This window comes from Pyrus communis, chromosome 4 (assembly GCF_041283825.1).
Source record: "Pyrus communis isolate YQ-2024b chromosome 4, ASM4128382v1, whole genome shotgun sequence".
NCBI classification, from domain to species: domain Eukaryota; kingdom Viridiplantae; phylum Streptophyta; class Magnoliopsida; order Rosales; family Rosaceae; genus Pyrus; species Pyrus communis.
The window spans coordinates 1,267,921-1,286,413 of NC_142568.1; the positions used below are offsets into that span (position 1 = coordinate 1,267,921).

The 18,493-nt window shown below is 37.7% G+C and overlaps 2 protein-coding genes across 2 annotated transcripts; one reads left to right on the plus strand and one right to left on the minus strand.

Annotated features, from left to right (window-relative positions):
• Positions 1 to 67: 67 nt before the first annotated feature.
• On the minus strand, positions 68 to 3,193 carry LOC137722502 (serine hydroxymethyltransferase 4). Its single transcript, XM_068461518.2, has 4 exons — positions 2,329 to 3,193; positions 971 to 1,361; positions 774 to 875; positions 68 to 616 (listed from the first exon to the last, which is right to left on the minus strand). Exons 1-4 carry the CDS (start codon positions 3,004 to 3,006, stop codon positions 372 to 374), a joined length of 1,416 nt encoding a protein of 471 aa, XP_068317619.1. The 5' UTR covers positions 3,007 to 3,193; the 3' UTR covers positions 68 to 371.
• Positions 3,194 to 8,869: 5,676 nt separating this feature from the next.
• On the plus strand, positions 8,870 to 10,941 carry LOC137722284 (adenosylhomocysteinase). The gene is made up of 2 exons (XM_068461250.2): positions 8,870 to 9,653; positions 9,857 to 10,941. Exons 1-2 carry the CDS (start codon positions 8,943 to 8,945, stop codon positions 10,601 to 10,603), a joined length of 1,458 nt encoding a protein of 485 aa, XP_068317351.1. The 5' UTR covers positions 8,870 to 8,942; the 3' UTR covers positions 10,604 to 10,941.
• The last annotated feature ends 7,552 nt before the right edge of the window (positions 10,942 to 18,493 follow it).

An 18,493-nucleotide genomic window follows, 5' to 3' on the forward strand; every position in this document is an offset into this window, starting at 1 on the left:
AATCACCATTATATATGACAACAAAGAACAGTACATATGAGTATACATGAAGTTATGACGTCATATCTTTCACTTTCCAAACTCTGACCCCCATCACCATTGTTTATTTCTTGATGAACATATGAAAACACAAACCTAACGCATCTAGTTACCGAGAGGATTTCATCTCAAACTCTGTAACACGTGCCATCCCGACAACTTTAAGATCGATATCGGGGAAAAACAGAAAAATCAACAGCTAATCGATGACATGAAAACAATACAAAGTTTTTTTTTCACCTTTCATTTTTCGGATCACCATAATGTGAGGTTACTTGATTCGCAAGGCCCGGAAATAATAGAGAAAATAATAGAATAGCGGATACCTACACTTAATCCTTGTACTTCATGTCGGCCAAGGAGAAGCCGGGCATGTCAAATGAGGCGGAGAACTTCTCGACATCAGCCTTGAGTTCTTCAATGTCCTTGTTGTTCACCAAACCCTTGTTGAAGTCCTTGAGTAGTTTTCCATGCTCCTTCTGGATTTTCAAGGTGAGAGTTACGGCCCTGTGAAGGAATTCCCCTATCTTCTCAAAATCCTTCTCAACCAAACCTCTTGAGGTCATAGCCGGAGCACCTGTTGTTAAAACATCACATAACTTATTTCAGGACAAATGTAGCAAGGACGTCTATGAATAACGTACTACCATGGTCGATAAGTACCATGTGAAATTTCATTCCATGCAGAAATTTTGTATGGCAATGGAAAAGCCGATTTATACAGCAGTTCTTACCGATTCTTACTCCTCCAGGAGCCAAGGCACTGCTGTCACCAAAAACAGCATTCTTGTTCACAGTAATGTTGCACAGGTCACAAAGCTTCTCAACCTTGTTGCCTGAAGAACATCATCAAAGAGTTAGAATTGTATTAAGAGAAAAAGAAGTGCTCGTGGCCATCACATTTATCATTCGAGAAAATTGAACACTTTACCGGTCAAACCAAGAGGCCTGAGATCCCACAGAACAAGGTGGTTCTCTGTTCCTCCTGTGACAAGCTTGTAATCCTTGCTCATCAGGTAGTTCCCGAGGGCAACAGCGTTGGCCTTGACTTGTATGGCGTATGCCTTGAACCCGGGTGTCATGGCCTGCTTAAGAGCAACAGCTAGGGCACCGATTTGGTGATTGTGAGGACCACCTTGAAGGGAGGGAAAAACAGCAAAGTTGACCTTGTCTTCAAAGTCGTAAACTGCACCCTCGGGCTGGCCCTTCTTGGGTGGTTTTGGTCCCTTCCTGTAGAAGATCATACCAGCCCTAGGACCCCTCAAGCTCTTGTGGGTTGTGGTTGTGACAATGTCACAGTACTCAAAGGGATTTGCAGCTTCCTATACCCAAAGAAAGAGGGAAATAAGCACGGTAAACATACAAACTATTACGAGCACAGCACAGCCAATAATTCAATACTACAAACAAGGCTGCACGATTATGTGTTATGCACAAAAATCAATGTCGCTAATTATCCAAATGCAATGCAATTTAGAGTTGCAAATGAAATTTACGGGTGTGGTTTCAATGCTTCGTAGCACTTACTTAGCTGTTGGATTTGATTTCCACAACTATTAGATCTTCTATTTCAATTTCAGCCATTCAATTTCCATACCACTGTACTATTGAAGAAAAATTGAATATTACCCTGCTATAGCTTAAAGTTGAAACACAGATGCGTAAAACGAAAATTAGATTTTCATGAAACTTCATTGTTTATTAAAAATCCGAAAATCCGAATCTAGCAAAACGACACAAGTCAATATCCAGGTTTCAGTATGACCGGCACATCCTACACCACCAGTCATTATACAAATGGTGGGATATATTCGTTAAAAAATAAAATTTCTCCCCATTTACCTAAAAACACGTGATGTACCATCTGTTTTTCCGTCACAATAAAACATGTGCAGTGCAGATCTACTTCATATTTAAATAACCAAAAGAAAATTATTTTTCCCAATTTCATCCCCTCAAGAACACATATGGTTTTACTAATTACGTCCATTTCCATTTGCATCCCGGTGAAGAAATGACCCAAATTTATCAGAATTTCCGGAACACAGATTTTGATGCAAAACAACATAACCAAAACATTGATAAGTAAATCAAATCAAAGGTATTCCGATTGGATCAGAAGAAATGCGAATGAATACAGATAACAACCTAATCGAATCGAAATTAAAAACCAGATCTGCTGAACCAATCAAGTTAATCACACAAACCCAATTCATAAATATCAAAATTACGCAAACCCATCAGATCTGATAAACCAATAACACAGAAGATTCACAAAAAAGCACATACCTGAGCAGCAACAAGGCCGCTAATGTGAGCCATGTCGCAGAGCAAAAGAGCACCGCACTTATCCGCAACGGCGCGGAACCTTGCGTAATCCCAGTCCCTGGGGTACGCACTGCCGCCGCAAATTATCAATTTTGGCCGGAAATCCAAGGCCTTCTCCTCCAACTTGTCGTAATCGATGAACCCAGTCGAGGAATTGACCTTGTACGGCAGACTCTCGAAGTAAATCGAGGTCGCCGAGATCTTCTTCCCTCCGGAAGTGTAGTACCCGTGGGTCAGGTGACCGCCGGATGGAAGGTCCAATCCCATGATGCGGTCATGGGGCTCGAGGACGGCGGTGTAGGCGGCGAAGTTGGCGGGAGAACCGGAGTAGGGCTGAACATTGACACCCCATTTGGCGGCGTCGAGGTGGAAGGCCTGGAGGGCGCGCGAGCGGCACAAGTTCTCGATCTCGTCGATGAACTCGTTGCCTCCGTAGTAGCGGTTGCCGGGCATGCCTTCGGAGTACTTGTTGGTGAGGGCGCTGCCGAGGGCCTCAATGACGGCGAAGGAGGTGAAGTTTTCGGAGGCAATGAGCTCGATTCCTCGGCATTGGCGGCGCTTCTCCTTCTCGATGAGGTCGTGGATCTCGGGGTCCACGCTCTCGAGGGAGGAGTTGCCCCACGCGTTTACTGGTTCCATGGGGACGGATCGGAGAGGAAGAAAGGAGGAGGAGGAAGAAAAACGGAGGCAGATAGAGATAGAGATAGAGATAGAGATAGAGAGAGAGGTGGTTGTGGGGTGGTGGTGGCAAACCGACGATTGGGGTTTATAGGGCTTGCATTTGCTGAAAATACCATTTAGTCCTTTTGGGATGATTATGTGGTTGGTAATGTGGATTGGTGGCTTCATCCTTCATTTTACAATGCCTTTCTGTTTTTTCTTTTTTTGTCAATTAGGTTTTTCTTTTTATTATTCAAAAGGATTTTTTTTTTCATTACAAGCAAATAATATCATAATTTAGAATAGAAACGAAAAGGATTTGAATTCGAGACACGATAATATGAAAATGAAAACCTAATTCGATGAAAACTTAATTTGACAAGGCACTCGGCCAATTGTTATTCATAAGGACTTTTAAGATTTCAACTTCTTTTTACTATTTTTATTTCTCAAACATTTTTAAAGGTGTACAACGAGCTGACCCACATTGACCCTACCGATTTAAAATTGGTTTAATCGTATTTCGTAAGAGTCTATTAATAAATTGGTCAATTTGGGTATTTTGTTTTAAGTTTTCATTTCCAAAAGTTTTGGGATGTTTTTGTATTGTCTTTGGGACTTTGGGCCTTTTGTTTTAAGTTGTTATACACAACTTAAACTAAGAGCTCAATACTCACTCAGTACTACAGTCTAGTGGTATTCTTCTTCACTTATAAGTGAGAGGTCATAGGTTCGAATCTCGTGGATGTTGAATTCGATGCCAAATTAGACTGCTCATTATGTGGCTTAGCTGAACACTCCCTCTTCCTAATGTAAAAATATTGATGTACTCAAAAAAATAAAAAAAATAAAATTACTAAAAGCCCAATGGGGCTACAGTACCTCATGTTTAAAGATTAATTACATTATTGCATCGATTTATAGAGCTTCTAATTTGACATATAATAAAAGTAAAACATTCATGTAAGAACTCTCATTTGATCGTGGTACCTCATGTTTAAAGATTAATTACATTATTGCATCGATTTATAGAGCTTCTAATTTGACATATAATAAAAGTAAAACATTCATGTAAGAACTCTCATTTGATCGTGTCTACTGAACTAACACTCCATTTAGCATCTACATAGTGACTTCATACGAATGACTCGACGTGAATCACTCTTTTGAATGAGAAGACATAGTATGTGCATATCATTACAAATACAATCAGGAACATTTAGATATGAGTATGACTCTCTATGAGAGAGAAATGTCTCATGAATACGACTTCTTTAGATTATATTCTCTCGTGTTTAAGCATATAACTCTTAATGAGACAGTTGTAAACAATAACCTTGCATGTTAATTACACTAAATAAATTTAATATATGAAATGTTTGTAAATATATTCTTATAACTGGCATTTATGGCACACTTCCAATAACCTATATAGTATTCCAATGAGGTTTTTTTTTTTTTTTTTCTTTATATGTTCCTACAAATTAGGATTGATATTTCATCTTCAGAAGCTTGTTAACAGATTTTCTAACAGTTGTACGAAATTGAAATGAAAAAAATAATAAAATTAAATGTATGTGATTGAAGTGTTTTTAAAGATATTAATTGTATAAGGTTGCAATTACATCCAAACCTAAGAAGATAAAATGCAATTTATCCAAACTAAATGAAGTTACGTTGTTGGTATTTTATAGACTAAAAGTTCAAATGGTTACCAAATGCCCTTGAATTCTACTGCTGAATTTGTTTTATAGATAACAATTGTAGAAGAGATATCTAAAACCGAAAAAAAAAACAATATAATTGTTGAATCACATTGTATTTTCATTCACGTTCAAACTTTGATCATAGCTCTCCACTGAAACTTGCCTTTTGGACTATATTCTTGACCGGACCTTGAGACAAAAGTATGTTTTGGAGTTGGTGATACGGTTCACTACCAACTTGTGAAGAAGAAAATTCATGAGGTGGGAACATTTTTGCTTGTCACCTTCAACCTCAAGTGATGTTGATGTTTACCCGCTTATTTATCATTATTGAATGAGTTTGAATATCAAGACATATTTGTATAATTAATAAAATAAATCTTAAAATTTAAACACATCCAACAACAATAAGTAGGCATGTCAAATGGATCAGGTTTGTTGTGTTCGTATTGGTTCCATATCATACTCATTATCTTAACAAGTCGTGTCAGATCAAACACATTATCTTAACAAATGACCCAATTCATTAACGGGTCGTGTCGTTTTGTGTTCAGTTAACAGGTCATGCAACAAATTATCATGCATAATGTCTAGATCTGGCAAACAATATCTTAACAGGTGACTCGATAATGTCCTGACTTGTTAATTGGTTGACCCGAAACCTATTATTTTTATGTCGTTTTGCATCGGGCTAATGGGTCGTGTAAAAAACTATGAGACCTACTAATAAGTAAAGTGATGAGTATTACCACCACTTGAAAATGATGACCAAAACTGCACTCTTGTGAGGAAGAAGACGGAGGAAATGGAATTATGTAGTCACCATGTCACTGCAGGAGTTGGTGAGATGCTGGTTTATTTTGGTTTAGAAAAAGGTTGGGATTGTAGAAGATGGGTGGCTTTTGTGGGTTGGTGATGGGCAACTTGGTCAATTACCATGCAAACCAACCCCATGGATGTCGACATTTTCCTTCTTAACTTGTGTAGGGTGGTGTTTCCATTGGATGATGGACTATAACCACCAAATCTCACCTATTTTCTTCATTAATTCATTAATTAATTAGGATTTATGTGTGCGTTTTTAACATGTAAGAGAAAGTTGATTATTCGAACAAGTGGAATTTTCTTTTCCAAATAAAATAGTGGACTCTGATAGGAAGACACCGGACCGTTTTGGCCGCAGCTCACCAAACACGCACCAACCCCCGGCCACCGGAGGAGTTTTTTTTGCAAGTCACGTAACAACATCGCCAACAGTCTTTATACTGTAATATATTTTAATTATAAGTCCGTTGAATTACGTTACAATTTGAAAAGTAAAATTTGGTACTTCACAATTTTGTTCCTCAATTGACTCTATAAATTTTCATATTATATTACTATATAATAGATATAAGTTGATCCCATGTTTTTTTTGGTTGTTGCGTAAGAATTTATTTGGATGTTCTTTTAAAATGACTGAATGCTCTTTTGATGAAAATAGTTTTAAAAACAATCATTAGTCATTTTAAAAGTGCTTCATGGAAGAAGCGCATAACTGGTGCTTGTAGAAAACACTTCAAGTACTTTTGGAATCCAAAAATATTTTATCTAAAAATTCTTTCAGTCATTTTAAAAGTACATCCAAACTAACTCTAATTAGTTAATGGAGATGCACCAAGACTTGGATGGAAGCTCTCTAAATCTAGCGGGTAAAATATACGGATCGACGGTGCAAAATCTGGTAGGAATCGAAAAGAGGGCTTGCTCTTATTGATGAGGACATAAATGACTACATGAGCAGGGCCTCCTGGATAAAACGGTGACCTGACCACCGCAAACCACCATGCACATGCTGATATGCCTCTCCAGCACATCGTCAGATCAGATCTACGGCTTGCCTCCGTTCAGATGCAAAATCTAGAGTCAGTGGCCCCACACGTCTCTCCCCCGACATTGTGCCAAACTGGCATTAATTTCATCACGCTAGCTCCATTCTTTTCACTTAAAGTACGACCGTTACATAAATAAAGTATAACAGGAATGAGATCTACAACTCCAGCTCATAAAGTATATAACAGGGAATGAGATGTGTACATATATTGCAGCTACCAGCGAAAACTTGTTCTATATTTCCGACGTTTGACCGATGAAAGTTGAAGTCTTGCCATAAAATTAATTGACAGTATGTGAAATTTATTTTCAACAAAGACATACATTAGATAAATCATCTGAAAGGAGGATAGAGCCAAAGTAAGGTAAGGTTAGCATGATAAATTAGAAGGAATGCAATGTATAGGCGTTTAGCGTCTACACACACGTGATTCACCTACTAAACCTCAAAACTTCTCCAAAACAAAGAATCTTTACAGTGACGCAAATTTAGTCCTAATGCTAGTACCATTACAGTCAGTTGAGAAAGACTTTCGTGGAATCGGGATTTCACTAAGACGATATTCTAGAGAGATTACTTATATCTTATAAAAACCAAAATATTAAACGCCTGATCGATTTTGAACATCACAAAAATAGTACTCCGTTGTAAATAAGTTTCTCTCGAACGTTGTAATAGGGTGCGAGCTAGAAAGAGGGCCATATTACATGGATGGTCAAAGATTTAGTTTGATGATCTTAATAAAAGAGAAATAAAGACAGTAGAACATCCTTCCATATTTTCATCGATGCTGAGCAAGTACTCGAACGTACCATTACTACCAACCAGTCGGTGAAGGCAAAAGGTGTGGGGCTTTTGTTTTATTTTATAAAAAAGGTGGGGCCCACGACTCGACCGACGCAAATTGTCGTAACAATGACGCCACTGGCAGTCTGTCTGACACTATACATTTACCAACCAACACAAATATCACATGAAACCATGAATTTTTCTGTTTTATCTAATTAAACAGAATATAAAATTATGAATTCATTTGGTCTGGGCCAAACTTCATTAGGCCCAATCACATTATATTTGGTCCTGGGCTTTTTATCTGATATCTACTGGACCCAAACCACATGGTTTGGAGCCTTGGACCGTCCAAACATTATTGACTTTTTTTTTTTGATAGGAAAACATTATTGACTATTGGGTTATGGAAAATATACAGACATACATTCTTTCAATTAAGGTGGAACTAAAGGCGGGAAAGAGATCATCTCCGGATTTATTCCTTCCAATCCATAAATTTGGGTTTTTGAAATTTCATCTAACGGCTAATGTCTTATTTGTGTCTCTTATCTCTTTTTCGACATGTGTCGTAACACTTAACTTCAACTTAAGGCGTTAAGTTTTAGTAAATTAAAAAATAAATATTGAAAAGAAAAAAACAAATAAACTAAAGTCTCATCTACCAAGCCTGATAGCCACCCCCACGCGATCGATATAAACCTCCCTCCCTTTCTCTCAACCATGAAAGGCAGTCATCCCCACACCATTAACGACGACGAGTGAGAGTGTGGGTTGACGTCGATGGCGTGGTGGCTTGAGCCTGGGTGGGTGGACTTCGATGGTTTCTGGTTTTTTTTGTTTTTTTCCTTTCTTTTTCAATTTTTTTATTTTTAGTATTTACATTTTTCTTTATCAAATATTGACAAAAGTTAAATTAAAATTAAATGATACCACACATGTCTCAAAATATAAAAAAAAAGACAAAAATATACTTTTTGGAATAAGTAATGTTAGGTAAACCAATTTTTTCGATCTTATTCGTAAATTATGTGATGTCACACCAATAAAAAAATATGTTAATTCACACTTAATTATAATTTAATTATTAACAACAACATCATATCGCTTATAAAGTATAATTTTAAATAATTAATCTCCCTTTCACGATTTATAAAATAAAATTTAAATAAACATCTCACTAACTTTAACGTTAACGATTGGAGACAAGAAAATCCATGGCCTCCCTTATCTGCCATCGATGAATCATATCATCCAAGAAAGCCACGACCCGCAAAAGCTGGGTCCCGCATCATCTTCCGTCTACAACGCCAAATAACGTTTCACTCTCGTTTCCAAAAAAACAAAAAAAAAGAAAAAAAAAACTTTTCACTCTTATTTACCAGATCCACCAACTCCTCCCACCCCGAAATCTCCACCGTCCATCTCCCCCTCCCTCCCTATTTATAGCCCCTGAATCCCTCACTCTACCCTCGCACTGATCCCTCACTCGCAAAGACAACCCTAGTTTTGCAGAGTGAGAGAGATTACCACCTCCGTTACCCGCAATGGCTCTCTCCGTCGAGAAAAGTAGCAGCGGCCGCGAGTACAAGGTCAAGGACATGTCCCAGGCCGACTTCGGCCGCCTCGAGATCGAGCTCGCCGAGGTCGAAATGCCCGGCCTCGTCTCCTGCCGCACCGAATTCGGACCCTCCCAACCCTTCAAGGGGGCCCGCATCACCGGATCCCTCCACATGACCATCCAGACCGCCGTCCTCATCGAAACCCTCACCGCTCTCGGCGCCGAGGTCCGCTGGTGCTCCTGCAACATTTTCTCCACCCAGGACCACGCCGCCGCCGCCATCGCCCGCGACAGCGCCGCCGTCTTTGCCTGGAAGGGCGAAACCCTCCAGGAGTACTGGTGGTGCACCGAGCGCGCCCTCGACTGGGGCCCAGGTGGTGGACCCGATCTGATCGTCGACGACGGCGGTGACGCCACCCTCTTGATCCACGAGGGAGTCAAGGCCGAGGAGGAGTTCGCGAAGTCCGGGACGCTCCCCGACCCGTCTTCCACCGATAACCAGGAGTTCCAGCTCGTTCTGACCATCATCAGAGATGGCTTGAAGACCGATCCCAAGAGGTACCACAAGATGAAGGACAGGTTGGTCGGAGTCTCGGAGGAGACCACCACCGGCGTCAAGAGGTTGTATCAGATGCAGGCCAGCGGCGCTCTCTTGTTCCCCGCCATCAATGTCAATGACTCTGTTACCAAGAGCAAGGTATGTCTCTCAGATCGCCTTTTTGCTATCAATTCTGCTATATTATTTAGATCTGAGTTTTTTGGGACCTTGGATTTGTGCATTGCTGATTTAGATCTGATGGGGTTTTGCTTCTATGTGTAAATCTTATCTGGGTTTTGCTTTAGATCTAATTGGATCCATATGTATATGGGGTTTTGCTTTTTTGTGATTGTGCATAACAGTTTGACAACTTGTACGGATGCCGTCACTCTCTCCCCGATGGTTTGATGAGAGCGACCGATGTTATGATTGCCGGAAAGGTTTCCGTTGTCTGTGGATACGGAGATGTCGGAAAGGGTTGTGCTGCTGCCCTCAAGCAAGCTGGATCCCGCGTGGTTGTGACTGAGATTGATCCAATCTGTGCCCTCCAGGCTCTTATGGAAGGCCTTCAGGTTCTTCCCCTTGAGGATGTTGTCTCTGAGGCCGATATCTTTGTTACCACCACCGGTAACAAGGATATCATCATGGTTGACCACATGAAGAAGATGAAGAACAATGCCATTGTTTGCAACATTGGTCACTTTGACAATGAGATTGACATGCACGGTCTTGAGACATACCCCGGTGTGAAGCGCATCACCATCAAGCCTCAAACCGACAGGTGGGTCTTCCCCGAGACCAACAGCGGCATCATTGTGTTGGCTGAGGGCCGTCTCATGAACTTGGGCTGTGCCACTGGACACCCCAGCTTTGTGATGTCCTGCTCTTTCACCAACCAAGTGATTGCTCAGCTCGAGTTGTGGAATGAGAGGAAGTCCGGCAAGTACGAGAAGAAGGTGTATGTCTTGCCTAAGCACCTTGATGAGAAGGTTGCTGCCCTTCATCTTGGAAAGCTTGGAGCTAAGCTCACCAAGCTCACCAAGGAGCAGGCTGACTACATCAGCGTGCCGGTCGAGGGTCCATACAAGCCAGCTCACTACAGGTACTGAAGAGGGATCGTCAATGAGACGAGAAATGAGAAAAAGAAAACTATATCTAGACGACGGGTTGTTTTTTGCTTTGGATTATTTTTTACTTGTGATGAAATGCGATAGAATTTCTAGGTTTTTAAATTTTGTAGGAGTTTGTGTTGGTGGGTTTCGGAGGGTATGGGATGAGGGAAAGGGATGATTTAGGTCTCAATGGAAGACCTAGGGGCTTGAATAAGGGAATGGGACGTGGTTGCGTGAGATAATTTCTGCTGCAGCATCACTTGTGGTGCTGCATCCGGATATCTATCATTTTACCAGCAAGAAATGGATCAAAAAAAATGAACCAGTTACCGTCATTTCGAGTTTTGATTCGATTCATCCTCGGTGTTACGATTGGATTCATTCTGTTTATTTTTGCGTCCACCTATCCAATTGCCATTGATGTTTGTGAATTTATAATGAATGCATTAGGGTAAATAATTTTGACACGCCCGGTTTCTCCTTTTGCACTCCTTCCCGTTTGCAAGGTAAACAGACGGTGGTGCATATTTAGAAGTTGGAAGTAGTTGAAAATTTGTTTGATTTTCTATGTATGGATTTTTGAATGTTTTAGTGAGATAGCGTTTCTTGGACGACATAGACAAAATATTCATTTGTGTTGAAACGTTCCCGTTGGCGGCGCGTTGGTCGCGTTGGTGCCGGCGGGGGGTGGGTGAGTTGAGAAAGTGGGTGGGTAGGTGATAAGAAAGGCAGCCATTATTATTATTATTATTATTATATTGTAGTTTTAGTGGGCATGTATTATACTAATACATTAATCATGTTTAACGCACGATATCTTATCTGATATTTTCTCGGCGTTTGATGATGGGAATGTGGTGGGCATCTCCCTATAAATAATTATTTTCGTGTTCGTATTTTGAAAGTAAAAAACTAAAAAATTAAAAAGAATATAGTAGGCCAACTAAATATTTTTTCGAGAATTGTTATTAGGGATAGTCAAATATTCATAAGTTATGGGTAATTGCGGTTATCCGTTCATTTAAATTTGACGGTTACGATTATGGGTAATCGTTTAGATAAATAAACGATTATGGGTAATCGTTTAGATAAATAAACGATTATGGGCATAACCATTTACCTGTGAAATTTAAATGAGCGGATGATTATGGGTATTACCTGCAGTTATAAACGCGTATCCATTTAACCGTTTATTTTAATATATGTAAAAAAAAAAAAAAAATTAGTTTCTAACTAGGTTTAGTATCCGGAGATATAATTGGTTATAAAGGGCCATAATATATATATATATATATATATATATATATATATATATGTCTTACTTGAGAGAAAAATATAGAGATATTTTGATATAGGTGTCTCAGTTTTGAATTTTTTAAATCAAACATCTATGTCTTTTATTGATTTGATTAAACTTTGTTTTCTTCATAATTTGCGTGCTATATGCACATTGTGCTGTAACAAATTTCCTATAATCTAGCCTTTTGATTACATTCTCCTCCGTTATAGATCATTGTCAAAAAAAAAAAAAAAAAAAAAAAAGAGGGTTACATTCAAAATTATTTTCACAATAATGCTACAATTTAACAATAACTATCTACAATTTAAGATATTTTCTTTCCAAAATAGTTTAAAATATTTTAAAATCCCCCAAAATCAAACGTACCGAAATAAGTTTTTCTTTTAGTACATTAAAAGAAAATAGGATTGAAAATAATATAAACGTACCAATACACAATGTGTACAAAATAAAAATAATATACCAATATTAACAATGTATTAAATTAAACGTACCAAAATTGCAAATAAATGTATCAATTAATGATTTTTGTAAATTCAAACGTACCGCAGATATTATATACGTAATGTATTGTACCTAATAATAATTTGTCAACAACTATACTTAAAAAAAAAAAAAAAAAAAACTATAATTTCACAAGAAAAATTTTAAAAATTACACAGAGCTTTTATATTGATCACCAACTATTTGAAAAAGAAAAAAACCATTTGGAAAAAAGAAAAAATATTAAATGTTTGCTTAACAAAAAAAAATGTGATCGAAAAAACATATTTGGAAGAAGAGAAAATATAGTTTAATTAATAATATCTCTGCTAAATAAGGAAAAGTGCATCATGCAGATAAAAGAATATATTAAAAAATTATTTTAATTTTAAAAAATTGAGGTGACTATTGTCACATCCCGGCCCAAGCCCCCACCACAACTTGGGCTTGACTCCACCGTAGCACAATATTGTCTACTCTGGGCCCCGACCACGCCCTCACGGTTTTGTTTCTTGGAACTCACGCGAGAACTTCCCAATGGGTCACCTATCCTGGGATTGCTCTCGCGCGAACTCGCTTAACTTCGAAGTTCCTACGGAACCCGAAACCAGTGAGCTCCCAAAAGGCCTCGTGCTAGGTAAAGATGAGAATATACATATAAGAATCACTTCCCTGAGCGATGTGAGATCTTACAACTATTGGTCAAAGTAATTTAATCAAATTTTAAAAAGGCACAGATGTTTAATCTAAATGATATAGAAAGACTGTAGAGAATTCTAATTTTCCCAAAAATATAGTTGATGGAACGGGATAATGTTTAATATATGTAATTGAATGTGCTAAAGCAGTAGAGTGTTCGATAATTTTGTTTTGGAGTCTTTTGGAGCTTTGACCAATTCAAGATAATGATTACCTTGAGCATTTAGAAACATGTTATTATCAGATGATGCTTACATATATATATATATATATATATATTATCAAAGTTGTTAGAGATTGAAGTGAAACGGGAACTATGTATTATTCTGTTTATTTTCTTCACTAGTATCAGATAAGAGAAATGAACGTAGAGATGGACAAATGAGGAAAACATGATTATTACTTTCTGCTTTTCGTTTTTTTGTACTACCCATATGATATAAGCATACGTCTTTTTTAATACATGTAAAAGACTTACACCTCAAAACAATAAAAACCAAACTTTTACTATTTAAGCAATATAATTTTGACTTCTATTCTTCCACTTTCCATCCTTAGCCATATGTAGTTGTTTTTTTTATGTGGGCATTCACACCAATTTCACAATCATTACTTGAATATTTATAGTCTCAACAACTACTAATGTTAGTGAGAAACAATTCAAGAATTAATTACAAAAAACAAAAAGGCACAACTTTGTATTACTTGTAGGGCAAGTAACCCCATTATTTTTTTTTTAAAAAGGCACAAGGTACGGAGAAATATCATCACAGTAATTTCCAAGCTTATCTTTTCTCTTTATGCAGCTGCACCCATCTCTCTCTCCTTCAGTTAAATTTAGGCCACAACGCATTGTTAAACACACTCCTGACATTGAGCTAAGGAAATGAATGTTTGTTTACTACAAAGCCATTCACAATATTTATCAAGCAATCCAAGTAATCTATAAAATATGGTTTCAATTTCGATATTTTTTCAGCAATGATTACATGAAACATTCACCATGAAGCATGAACTCTAATTTTACGTTTTTTTTTTTCAAATTGTAGATTCAGCTTAAATTTATTGTTCTTATAATTGTGGTGAATTGAATATGCGTGAATAAGAGAAGAAAAAAAATGGGATTTTTCAAACCCTACATGTATGGGAGCCGCATCCTGAAGTCGCGCTGCCCAAGCCACCAAGTCGTTACTGCTCCAAAACTCTAAGGTCCAAAACAAAGCCGTTTTGCATCACCTTTCTTACGGACCTGGGCTGCCTACAGTCGACCCGCAACCCAATTGGGCATATGCACCAAACCGTCCTACTTGGTTTTTTTATTTTATTTTGGGCCTTGTTTTATTTTTGGCTCGCATGAAATAACAAGCTCATGGGTTAGGCATTCTTTTTCACTTTTCCTTCTTAGCCCAATAATTGGGTATATAATCTGTTAACCCATTTACTTCTCCTTTGTTGCCCAGCAACCCAATAACCACTCTTTTGGGCCTGTAAGCCACGACAGCCCTATATTTTGGGTCGTCACTCATTCTTTTCACACATAAGTCCCGAAGCTATTCCCCTTCACTACATATGTATATTGTGTTTGTTTGCAGGTATCAAGAACATAGAGTTCGTACTTAAACTCGAACTTGAAGTTTTGAAAATAAGTGCCATAGAAATTTGAAGTTTCATAAAACAATACACCCGTAAAAATCTGGAGTTCTTGTAGGTGATTTGTTAGAATTCCATGTAGATGATGCTTTTAAAAACAATTGTAAAATTTAGTTTGTGCAAATTACTTTGTTGTCCATAATTTTATTTTGTGATAGAAGACAAAAATATTTTTTCACCCTCTTATAGTTGACAAAAAGAGTTTCATTAATATGTGGTTTAAATTAACTTCTTTCTTACAAATCTGTTATGTGTAAATAAACTAACTTGAAATAGGTCCAATTTTAAGGAAAGAGATCCTCTCTGGATCCCTTCCACCAAATCCACCCAATCAACAATTCAGGCCCTTGAAATTTGATCTAACGGCTACAAACATGGGGTCCCTTTAAAAGTTATAATAACTTTAGTCGTTGGACTAAATTTCAAGGGTCCGAATTACGTGATTGGGTAGATTTGGTGAAAGAGATCTAGAAAGGATCCCTTTCCCAATTTTATGACCTAGCAATTAGATTAGTCCAATTTTTAGTTATTTTTTATTTATTTATGTGACATCTCACATCACCCAGGGGAGTGATCCTTAAATGTATATTCTCATCCCTACCTAGCATGAGGCCTTTTGGGAGCTCATTGGCTTCGCATTCCGTAGGAACTCCGAAATTAAGCGAGAAGGGGGCTAGAGCAATCCCATGATGGGTGACCTACTGGGAAGTTCTTGTGTGAGTTTCCAAAAACAAAACCGTGAGGGCGTGGTCGGGCCCCAAAGCGGATAATATTGTGCTACGGTGGTGGAGTTGGCCCGCGAAGTGGTCCGCCCCAGGCCGGGATGTGACAATTTAGGTCCATGAATAGGACTCCATGTGTCAGCACTTTTTGTTGTTAGGTTGATACTTTGCATTGTGATTACTATTTTACTCTACTATAGCTATTCAATGGAAAAAGAAAAAAAAAGAAAAAAGAAAATGATACGATCGGTACTTTGCTAGCAACTCTCCTTGAAGATAATCGCAAAAAGATAGCGACCAGTATGAACAAAGGTCGCTAGTTTCGTACCGATCCATCCTTTTTCTTTTTTTTTTTTCAATTTGTTAATTTTTTTTTTTTGTTAATGTTTCTTTTATTTCTCTTACTATAACAACAAACTATCATATTCGTGTTTTTCAAAATATATTTTTTCCGTGCAAAATATATTATAATTCATTTTTAAACACTTGTAATCAATGATTTAAAACCCAAATTTAAAGATATTTTTCTATTTTCTCACTTTAAGAATCAATAAAAAATAGTTTCATGACCTAATAATCTGTAGGATCACATCCAAAGGTTTTGCAATATTTTCCTTAACTCCAGCGCAAAATATTTCTTAAAGCTAAAAATTTCAATTTTTTTTTTACAAAAAAATGTGTGCTATAAGCCAAAGTTAGAGTCATTCTATTCGCACCACATAATTCCTAAAATTAATTTAGGACATTTCTAAAATTTCGGACACCTATAAATCTCTTGTGCGGCCTCGCTATTAGTTATATTATTTTTCTATTTTTTTTTCAACTCAAGTATCCTATTAGTTGGCATAAACCCAGATTTCAGCTGATCTTTTACAATCTAAACTACCTATCATATAAGTACTTTTATAGTCTAAACTACATGTTATATAAGTACGTGTACAAGCTAAACTACCTATTATATTATAATATTAGTCGGTATAAACTTATATTTCAACTGATATTTTATAATCTAAACTACCTATTGTATAAGTGCTTTTACAGTCTAAACTACTTGCCATATAAGTACTTGTACAAGCTAAACTACCTATCGTATTGTAACTACCTATCATGGAGGAATAAGTAATTTTACATTATTCTAACAGTAAGATGTAGTCCTTCATCTTGGTAATGTTAAAAGCCCCCGAAGCTAACACAATCAATGTCAAAAGCCTCTTGAGCAATTACTTACATAAGACAATCAATATATAATACTCGCAAATCATGTAGACTAGAATCATGTAACAAATACTAGCAAAAATGAAGCTTACTGTTGTAAACAACTGAACGAAGACATGTAAAATTACTTGCATTTCTCATAACTTCATGCAAATTCAAATTTGGATACTAATTTGCAAGAATTGCGAGAAAAATTCAAAACAAGAGTCGGATAGAGTTTTTGATGAAACGACGAGATTTGATGAGTAACTTCTTTTTTTTTTTTTTTAATACAACGATATATTTTACACTAAAAAAGATGATAGTTTTTTGTGAAATGATGCGATTTGATGTGTAACTTAAAGTTCCATGTTAATTCTGGAAGAGTCATGATAAAACATTCAACAACAGTCGATGCAATTTTGTTTTCAAATTATGGACACTTTAATTGCTCTACTTATTAGACCCTACCTATGACTGTGCAATACATTAGACCCATATCAAAACATGCGGATCATGATCCTTTCCTGAACAAAGGGTGAGGATCCTCCTAACCAAACCCATCGGGCCGTTTAAATTTTATCCAACAGCTACAAATAGGGGGCCCCTCTAAAAGTTATAATAATTGTAGCTGTTGGATAAAATTTCAACGACTCGATGGGCTTGGTCAGAAGGATCCTCACTAGGGATGGGCAAATACTCATTGGTTATGGGTAACCGCGGTTATCCACCTATTTAAATTTGACAGTTATGGTTATGGGTAACCGTTTAGATAAATAAATGGTTATGTGACACACCCCGTCCCGAAGGAGGGCATGCTGGCCGTCACGTGAGAGTGACGTAACCATTTGCACAGTTCGGAAGTTTTAAAAAAAATCCAATTTCTAAAATGAAGCACCCGAAGGTGAGTCCTCATTTGGTCCATTCTGTCAGAACACCGTTGAATTTCCTCGTAGTCACCACACCTTTGCAATTCTTGAACCTGGAGGGGCGCAAAACAAAGTTGAGTGGGTCAGCAAAACGAACGTATTCAACACTTTCTTTTCTCTTTGAATATACTAACCCCTCGCCGTAAAACAAGTATAGTTTCCAGAGAAATAAACATATATACCTATGTATAAATATGCCAACATGCTCAAGGGTATATCATTCATGCTCAAGAATATGCCATGTCGGAAACTCATAATGAAATGTAAGTGCTCAAGCATAACTCACATCAATAACATATAATCTGGCAGCCGGGAGTCACCTAACGTGACCTGTACGGCTGCATATAGAGCTCAAATCTCAAACTCAATAACTGAATCTGCACACGAGTCGGAACCACCTAACGTGGTCTGTACGACAGGCTGGGTGTAATATATACGCTCTAGTGCTACGATCACGTGAAGCTGTGCGATAAATCGCGGGTCACCTACGAGTCGGAACCACCTAATGTGGTCTGTACGACAGGCTGTGCACCTAACTTGGATCCAAGCTGAGCGTGTGGTGCGGGAGGTGAACATACACGTGAAGGCTGTGCCCTGGCCACTGACGGGAGCACTAACACCGGGGGTGCAGATTATGAGCTCTCTAAGCATCTCAAGCTACTACTGAATACAAATAGGAATACCACTTACCTGGCACTTACCTGTGCGTCCACAACACCAAATACACATATATAAATGTATGCCACTACTAATGCATGTGATGATAGTATTTCAATCGTATTCCAAACGTATTTCATATGTATATCAAATGTATTTCGAAGGTAGCTTACCTGGGCCTCCTCAGCACCATGCAACAGTATGCATAATTATGGTAATGCACATATTAAAATATGATGCATATATGACAAAA

What these genes read in the sequence shown, in the direction of transcription:
- LOC137722502 (XM_068461518.2), bottom strand. Translation starts at nt 3,006, where the DNA reads ATGGAACCAGTAAACGCGTGGGGCAACTCCTCCCTCGAGAGCGTGGAC. An exon ending in GCGGCCTTGTTGCTGCTCAG is followed by an intron (nt 1,362 to 2,328) that starts GTATGTGCTTTT and finishes CTTTGGGTATAG; the next exon opens with GAAGCTGCAAATCCCTTTGA. An exon ending in CAGGCCTCTTGGTTTGACCG is followed by an intron (nt 876 to 970) that starts GTAAAGTGTTCA and finishes GATGTTCTTCAG; the next exon opens with GCAACAAGGTTGAGAAGCTT.
- LOC137722284 (XM_068461250.2), top strand. Translation starts at nt 8,943, where the DNA reads ATGGCTCTCTCCGTCGAGAAAAGTAGCAGCGGCCGCGAGTACAAGGTC. An exon ending in ACTCTGTTACCAAGAGCAAG is followed by an intron (nt 9,654 to 9,856) that starts GTATGTCTCTCA and finishes TGTGCATAACAG; the next exon opens with TTTGACAACTTGTACGGATG.